The 9,129-nt window shown below is 41.8% G+C and overlaps 1 protein-coding gene across 1 annotated transcript in view; it reads left to right on the forward strand.

Annotated features, from left to right (window-relative positions):
* The window catches only part of SFMBT1 (Scm-like with four mbt domains 1), a 36,092-nt gene extending 34,513 nt beyond the window's left edge, over nucleotides 1-1,579 (forward strand). The window contains exons 19-20 of the mRNA XM_010561590.1: nucleotides 411-539; nucleotides 1,439-1,579. Coding sequence (XP_010559892.1) covers nucleotides 411-539; nucleotides 1,439-1,579 — 270 coding nt within the window. The remainder of the gene's footprint in view (nucleotides 1-410; nucleotides 540-1,438) is intronic.
* The last annotated feature ends 7,550 nt before the right edge of the window (nucleotides 1,580-9,129 follow it).

The following is a 9,129-nucleotide window of genomic DNA, read 5'->3' on the forward strand; positions in this document are numbered from 1 at the left end:
ATAAAGAGCATTGTGAAGACACTACAGCATGATTAAAAATCATTATTTTTATTACAGTCATATTACAGGACTGTAATAAAGACTAAACAGAAAGCTGTAGATAGAATGGTGAGGTTTCCATTTCCCAGCTGTTAGCACTCCTCTTGGTTCAACAGGAGCAGTGATGTGGTTGTCGACCAAATCCTGGTTTTAGATCCCTGCTTACTGGCTCTTAACGGTATTATAGCCTCCACCCTCAGCACAATGCTGTTCTGCACATCTCTGCTAACCAAGAAACCTCTACAATTTGAGCTCTCATCAGAGCTGTATTTGGCAGCTGAATATTGGAGTGTGGGGGAGTAGAGGGGGGTGTAGGTCCATTGCGTATGTAATATTTTGGGAATTCTTTTTGTGCTGGGTGGCTTGTCTAGGACATAAAGATGGAAGTTGCTGAAAAGCTGCAGCTGGACAGTAACCCTCTGGAATGGAGTGTGGCTGACGTTGTACGATTCCTCAAATCCACTGACTGTGCACCACTGGCGAGAATTTTCCTTGATCAGGTATCATTTTCTGTCTGTTAAAATGTTGAATCTGTCACTTTTCTTCTTATCCTCTAATGAATCACAAAAAGAAGCTAGTTTAAATTTATAATAGGGTTGTGAGAAAACAAATGCACGTGTAACATCCTGCAGTTTGGGAGAGGAGAGTAAAGGGAATGACCAGAATTTTTCAAGTTTCTTAGTACTCGGTGGAGGACGTTTTGGTCTGTGGGGCATCCAAATCCCTAAACTATAGGGAATGCCTACAACCAAGCACCATGAAGGCAGGAGCCTGTTTTCTAGGAGACAGATTTTTGCAACTTGTGTTGACTTTTCCAAATGTTAAGTATTTTCTGTTTTGCAGGCTAACTGCAGGTATCACAGTGTTGTACAGCTGTAAAACAAGTGAACGTTTTTGTGTTAAAGTATGACGACTAAAGTACAAACATGAGTCAAGTTAACATCGTACATGCATCTTGGTTAAAATTTTCCATTAAAAAAAATCCATAGAAACATTGTCTATCAAAACTGTATCAATACTAGAACTAATGATGAGTATGGTTTGTGGTAGATGTTCCAGAAAATGTACTTTTCCCTGTAGAACCTCTGTTTCTATAGAAAGATGCAGAGGTTAGGTAAAATGACTTTCTGCATTAAATTTCCTTGGTTTCTATTGTTAGGTTGATTTTTTACAATAGCTTCTCATGAGATTCTGTCCCTTAGCCAGTGAATTTGAGCTGACATTTTAAGAAAGGAGTTAACTTGTTGTGAGAAAGAGAGATTTTTAAGCTGCCTGGAATAGTATGAAAGAAACATCTAGTTCACAAATGGTCATGAATTTGCAATTACAGCAAGCCAAAGCTGAAGGAGCAGGGAAAATAAAAATGCAAAGTCACTATGGAGTTTTTGTCTTCTGACAGGAAATCGATGGCCAGGCGCTGCTGCTGCTGACCCTGCCCACTGTTCAGGAGTGTATGGACTTGAAGCTCGGGCCAGCTATTAAACTTTGCCATCACATTGAGAGGGTCAAACTTGCCTTCTACCAGCAGTTTGCTAACTGAGGAGCAGCCCAGTTGAAGCGGACCTTTGAAGCACAGCTACAAAAACATGCTCCTTTCTCTCTAGCAAGGAAAGCCAAATGAAGTTAAGCTGAGGCCCTGGTGACCTAAGAGCATCTGTCAGCCTCAGTTTTTCACTTTGACAAAAGGAAGACAACATCTGGAGCAAAATGCCAATGCAAACATAGGGGCTACTCTACCAGCTGCCAGCTCGGGAACACAATAGTCTCTTGCTCTATGGTTCCCTTTTTTTAATGTATTTTTTAATGATTACAGAAAAGTCTCCTCTGGTGGGAAATGACATTTCAATAGTTCTGTTGGCACGGAACTTTAAAAGGAGAAACAGATCCTGTTTACGTTAGCATGTAGGCTGCCAGAAATAACCTTTCTCTGTTACTGATGATTCACAGAATCCCCTTCCCTCCCTGTGGACGAACACTTGCTTTACCACAGCACTGGCTTTGGAATGTGCTCTTTGCACATTCGTGTGTTAATGTTGAGTTTTTTAATGAATTTGTTCATTGTTAGGACAACAACATGGCCACAGGGTTCTGAATGTACAGTATAGCAAGAGTGTGGTTCCTTTGGGGGTTTTTTTTGTTTAGTTTGTTTGTTTGTTTCGTTGTTGGGTTTTTGTTTTGTTTTGTTTTTACTACCTCTGTAGCCTGAACAGTAGAAGTGATGAACTAAAAAGGGAGGGAACTACTTCTGGACAAATTGTCTGTAGCTGCACAGCAGTCTCTCTTCTGTAGGCATGTCAGGAGTACAAACCAAGATCAGCATACAGAGCTTCTCTTCCAAAGCTTTAGCTGAAACCTGTGTAGGCTTTACCTGGATGTTACCTTTTTCCCAGATGTCAGAAAACTTAATTATTTTGCACTTCTCTTACAGACAGGCTGTAGGAAATAAGGAAGGAAAGAGAAAGTGCCTCTGCATTTTCTATATTTTCATTGTCAGATAACTTTTTTTTTTTTTAACTGTGTGACGTTATTTCCTTTTTCTTATAGCAAACAATTGGGCCATGTACACAGAGCCTGTCAGCAGACTTTTGCTTTGCTACCTGAACATCTTTTATAGAGAATACACTAAGGAAACTGCGATCAATAGAGGACTGCAACTTAGCTCTGCCAGTGTTTGCATACTGGAAACTATCTTACGAGCATGACTTTGTATTTTTAACTATTCCAGCTGCTCAGGATCAGACTTGATGAAAATGTGGGGGGTTGGGAAGGGGGGTTGTGTGCTTTTTTTAGAGAAAAGGAAAAGGACCAGAGGGACATCTAGTTCCATCAGTAGACCCACAGTACGATGAACTGCTGGTTTTAATTTCCAGGATAATAAAACCCAATCAGCCACTTGCCATAGACCTGTGCTTTACACTTTAAGTAACAGGGCTTACATTACTTTCCATTAAAGTTGTGGGGAAACTTGCATCGGGCTCAAGATCTGCATCAAATAAGCATTAGGTTTCAGATAGCTTGCATTCATTCACTCCGCCTGTTCTCAGAGTATTTGAAGGAGCACAGGCAGGAACTTTATGTGTACAGCCCTGGTCCTTTACCTCCTATTCAAATACATTTTTGCAGAAAGCCCCTGGCATACTAAGGCATTTGAGGTAGGAAGGTGCTCACTGCAGGAGTTTGTTTAGGAAAGACGCATTTGCTGGTTTCCGATAAACACTGGTCACTCTGGTCAAATGGATTGATTCAACCATCCCTTAGGCCTAATGTGATTGGTTATTCTGATGCCGTGAGCTGTAGGATTCAGCAAGGAGGTAGTCTGTAAACTAAGAGCTGAGTTTGCACAGTCTGTATCTGCCACATAGGTGTTAAGGGGGAGCTACCTCCAATGAAGACTGTTTAGAGTAAGCAAAGCTAAGTAACTGGGGTTTATTTCTTTTGCCCCTTAGAATAACTGCCTAGTGAAGGCAGAACTATTTACAGAAGTGCTAAAATCAGATAATTTTTTTTCCATTCCAGAATCAAAATGTAAATGTCAGACAGACTGTTTACTAGCTGAATATTCTTGAGGGAGAAAGGGCAGTGTGTAGCTAGGACAATTTTTTCTCCCAAGTTGTAAGCAGAGTCTGAAAACATAATTAAATTGAAATCAAAGTGCCCCATCTTCTTCCTCACACCAGATCTGTGGCCAATAAATGGATGGTTCAGCTCTTCATATTGTGCATAGGTCATCTGCCTGTACTCCATTCCCTTAGGACAAGCTCAGTGATAAGCCATTAGGCCTGAAAACATTTTTGAAAGAAACACTGTTGCTTTGCTGTCAGCACCTTGTCTTGAGAAATGTGACCAGCAGAGAACTTCTGGGCTGGAAGATGATGCTTTTGGATCATATTTGTCATTCTTTAGGGTTTCCAGAATTCTATTGCACTGATGCCCAGCAGAATTGACCTGCATAGCCAAGAGACGTTGCTTCCGTCTTTCTCTATGGACAGATAGATGTCTTTTTAAGTAGTTGTTAGGAGAGAACAGAGCTTAAAGGGTAATTTAGTGAACCTGTTAACATGGTGCCTAGGGTTTTAAATACAAATGTCATACTTCTTTTTCTCAGTAAATAAAGCAGTCAGCAGTTTCAGAGGTTAGTGGGATACTTACTGGTCACCTTTGACATGTTTTATAGGCTGGATTTTTCTGCCTTGTTTTGGGAGGCACTGACAGTCTGGTCCCAATGGGATCTATTTTTGTTGAGATTTTCAAAAGGGATGTTTTCATTATTTGTGAAATGTTTTTATGCTGCACACGGGTACTGTACACTCTGTTTCCTGGAAAAAATGCACTCTGTTTTATTGCTGGATTTAAAAGGGATAATTGGGGCTTTATCTTGATGGATGGGGTTTCTACTTGACTCTGTTTCAAGTTCCTCTTTCTCTATGCGTGGCAGATGGCACAACTGCACTTATATTTGTTCATCTTACTCCAACATGACTTGAAATCAGCTCACGCACTGCTTTAGTTGTTCTGTTTCTTCAAAACTGGATTTTGGGTAGCTGATGGCTGAATCTTGACTTTGGGTGATACTGATGTTTCACCAGCAGGAGTTGCTGGGACTGCAGTAATTCAGGCTTCAGGGATTTGTGCTGTCCTCTACCACATCATTCACCATAAGATACGACAAAGCTGGAGTCCAGGAGAAAGGCAGTGATGTGTTGCAAATGTCTTCACTACAAAAAAATGAGCCCTCCATTGGGCCTCGTGTACTGTTTATGTGGAGGGTAAAAGGAGATTACCCTTGGCTGACCCGTTGAGGGTTTGTATTCTTGCTTGTCTTATTTTTGTATGCATTGTACAGTCTTGGTTTTGCACATCATAGCTTTAGAAACCTGGTGGTGCCTCCATATGGCACTCGTACTGTGCTAAGCTTAGCCTTGTTAAGCAGAAAGATTTTGTTGAATTACTATAGGGTGCTTTCTGCATCAACACAAGGATTCCATAATAGAGAATATTTGACCTCCAGAAACATCATGGGAGGTTAATGTGGTAGAATTATCCCCCAAAGCGTGAGCAGCTTGCAGTCCATCCTAAACTGAAAGCAGTCCTTCCAGAAGAGGAGAGGTACAGCACTGATCCTGGTGAATGAAGACTACTTTTTTCTAATGCTAAACATTTCTGAAAGTTGCTCTTTGAGGAATGAAATAAAAGGCAGATTCATTTGTGTGTTGTATAGAACTCCAGGAGTGTTTGCAGTCTCTCCTGGGATTAATGGAAACAGTACATACAGCGTTCGGGAGTGGTCGTTAAGATTACTTTCTCTTGTCCCAACTTTCAGCAGTATTTTGTTGTTGCTTTAGGATTTGCTAATGTTTATTCTTGCTTCCAATGATGCTTTAAAGGAGGGAAGGCGTATTTAGCTGCTAGGTCCACAGAAGTGTAAATATATTTACAGTTGATTGGACTGAGCACTCCATTCTTCTGTATAAAGTACAAAGACTTGGTACATTGTGAGCAAAAGGCAAAGTGGCTTGAGAGATTTTTGAATGTAATGGAATAGGCTTCAAAACTATCGAGCTCAAATTGGAGACTGCATGCCTTTGGACCAAATCTATTGTTAGAGGAGAAGTTACTAGATGAAGTAGCCTTACCAGAAAGCCAAAAATACAATTATCCTATACAAAGCTACTCCTTAACCAGTTCTGTCACATAGTGGCAGACTCGGTACTGCCTACTGTGAGCTCAAATTACCTAAAAGTAACTAAGCACAAAGATACAGGCTCTGTCAGGAGACTTCAGATGTTGGCTGAAGGCTCCATTTTAAAGGGATTGTGTGCTGAACCCTTCTTCAGAGTGCTGCCGACCTTCCCCAAACATGCATGTAGCCTTGTTTTCAAAGGCAGCCTTTTGGGTGAAGGATTAGAATGGGACTTGGGAACACCAGTTACAACAAGCCTCTTTTATTGTTATGTGTTTTTTCTAAAAAAAAAAATTTAAAAATAATCTGTATGAAATATAGCAAAAATGAGTTAAGGTTAGTGACACTTTGTCTCCACGGTCATTTCTAGCTTCCTCAACATCGCATCTGTTGTTCTGAAATGCACCAGACATATAAATGGACTTTTTGATGAGAAGACAAAGTTACTCTGTTAGGTGCAAAGCCAGCAGTGTTTGGCTCAGCTTTAAGCCATGGAAGCGAGCAGGTCTTGCGCTGCCAAAATTCAGAGGCAGTAGGTCTAGCTGACTTAGCACAAGCATGGGCACAGAGCCTGTGGAAGTCCTCTAGCCTTGCACAGTTCAAGAGGAACAGGCCTTCTGCTTGAGACACGGGGACGGCTCGCTCAAGTTGCGTGAATGAACAATGAGGTCTGGGCACAAATGAATTCTTGCCCACTCTGAAAGTTGTTGAGCACCAGTTTCCAAGGAACCTCGTGGAAAAAAAAATTCTGGAGGTGTCATGTTTCTCCTCTCCTCCTTCATTTCTTTTTTTTTTTTTTTTTAATTTCTGTTTAAAATAAATTTTAAATAATCTTTGTAGACAATCAGGTCTTCTAGGAGACTTTACCCTAAAGGGTACCTGCTCTCCACCTGTGGGCCTCTTTCTTATACTAACTCATTGGAACTGATGCACTTTTCCTGTATTTTGCCTTTTTTAATTAGCTGCTTGTTCTTAAACAAAGATTTAAAAGCATATTGTGTTGTGTCCCTTCTGCTTGTTGTTTTATCTTTCTTTAACTTTTAAATATATATATATGCAGTGAGACTGAAGTACTACATGGAAGAGAAACATGCACAAGAAAATATGCCTATTAAGTCCCACCATTGTTTGAGCAGGTGTAACAATTTAATCAGAGGATTTTTTAAAAAAATATTTTGGATGGATATTTTGCTTGTTTTGTCTGTAAATAGTGTACATAAGTTTGTGGTATATGACAGTTTTAAGTGGTTGTAAGAAAATTAAAAAAGATACTTAAACAGTTACTGATGGCTTTGGTATTAATATAAACGCGGCTGCTTACTGTGAGCAATTTTCTGTCTTACAAAAGCGTGGGGGAAACTGTGTAACATGTTCCATTACTTGCATAAAAGGTAAATGCAGACCACGTAAATACCACTTGCACGGGCTTTGTGTTAAGAGCTTGATTGGGTTGTGTACAATTCCCTCAAATGCAGGAGTCCTATTTATCTAAGCCTTCTTCTAAGGTAACAGATTTTGTTTCACAGGATGCTGAAGCTAATATACAGGAGCTGAGGACAGAACCTACGAATCAGGGTAATTTTCTGTTATTGCTTTCTTTGAACATAAGGAGCTGCTTGGTACAATCCAAAGCAAACCTTGCAGATGCTGCTGCTCCTTCTGGATGGTTTTGTAAAGGTTTACACTATCCCAGCAAGTTGAAATTTTAAAAAGAGCTGGCTTTGCTTTCTCTGAATAACATGAGGGTCCACAGGATGTTTCAGAAACAGGTCAGCCTTGTAAAGTTCTTGTTTCCTTACTTGGCATTCCAACAGATTGTACTCGTGTGCTCTGCGGCACTTGTTTCTTGGCTGCACTTACAGTCGCCTTGAACTGATTTTATACTGGGTGCTGAAAATGCACAGGAGTGGGATGAAACTGATTTGCTTAACACTGTCTTTAAACATCTATAAATATGTAGGATTTAATGTAAATCTTTTACTTGCCTTCACAGAGCACTGTCTAACTTGAGAGAAATCTGAGGGCTAGTGAATAATAGCACATACCAGGAGGCAGACTTTTGTTGTCTGCCACAGGTTTCAGAAAGGTTTATAGAAGTCATGAGGAGCTGAAAACCCTTGAAGAGGTATTTTTAGGGAATGATCTATTTTAAAGCATGGAATATGGAGTAACACGAGGCATAAGCCCTTCAAGTTATGTTTCCAGATTCATGTCTGAAACATAAATGTTGTGTGTAAAAAGCATTAGGTAAGTCTTTAACCAGCATAAGCATCCCGGTCAGGTATGTGTGTGGAACATCTGATGTTCAGCAGCAGCTGTGAAAGCTTAAAAACCACTCCTGGGCCACAAGTAAATAGGTCGGGACCATGTTTGAAGTGCAGTGCTTGGTGGCTGTGATCCCTGTGTGCAGGGGGGAGAGACAACAAGCAACCTACTTTGGTCCTTGCCCTTTCTTTCAGGTAACTCTATTTGCGCTCCTGAACTCTTGCTTTTGACGCAGCTCAAAGCAGAGGAGCTGGGCAGTGCATCTTGGCTGTGTGCTCTGTAAGTCTGAGAATTGAGAGCGTTTCTTTTTCTAGCTGCAACTTCCAGACATTTATGCACAGGCTAAATATCAGAGAAATCACTGTGGTGTGCCGGTACTCTTGGGCATCGCCTGCCAGGAAGGACAGTCTTGTAGGTGGGTTCGTAAGATAGATGCAGCAAATATCATTATTTGAACAACTATTGCTTCACGTGCTCTGCCTAGGTTTCTGATAGATTTAAACATGCTGTACTTTCTGGGTCGTACGTACAAGTAAATTCATATTCACACTGGGATTTCAATTATTTAAAGAAATTCAAGAAACAGTATAAGAAAAAACTAGACTGCAACGCGACGTAGGCTGACCCCGCACTAACAGTAAGAGCCTAAACTTGGGTGCAGTTCTGCCCGGTGATGCAGCGGGGGGGTACGGTGCGACGGGGTCAGTCAGACTCGCTGCTCCACAGGCGGTTCCTTTTCTAAATGGAAGCGCTGGCGTGTTACCTCTTAAATCCATTGTGCCACCGGTTGCCCTTTTAAAACAACAAACGTTTTTGCTGAAGAGTCCAGGTCGTAACTTTTTCTTCCTAGTTTGATGTCAAACTTGCCAGACCCAAACCCGTGGGGTCTGAGCCAGGGCCGTTGGGTGAGCAAACCCTGCCCCGGCAGCCGTTCTGACCCAGGGGCTCGGAGACCGCCGGGGCTGCTGGGGCCAAGCCGGGGGAAGGCTCGGGGGGCGTTAACGGCACCGAAGCCGGGGCTGCGGGTGCAGCTCCCCCCTCACGCAAAGGGGCGGAGGGGGGGGAACCCCTTTCGGGCGGCGTTGCCGGCTGGAGCGTTCGGTTTGGGGTCTGTGTCGGTTTTCCCTTGGGGGGGAAGCCGGCCC

This window comes from Haliaeetus leucocephalus, unplaced genomic scaffold (genome assembly GCF_000737465.1).
Source record: "Haliaeetus leucocephalus isolate CR32 unplaced genomic scaffold, Haliaeetus_leucocephalus-4.0 Scaffold148, whole genome shotgun sequence".
NCBI lineage: Eukaryota > Metazoa > Chordata > Aves > Accipitriformes > Accipitridae > Haliaeetus > Haliaeetus leucocephalus.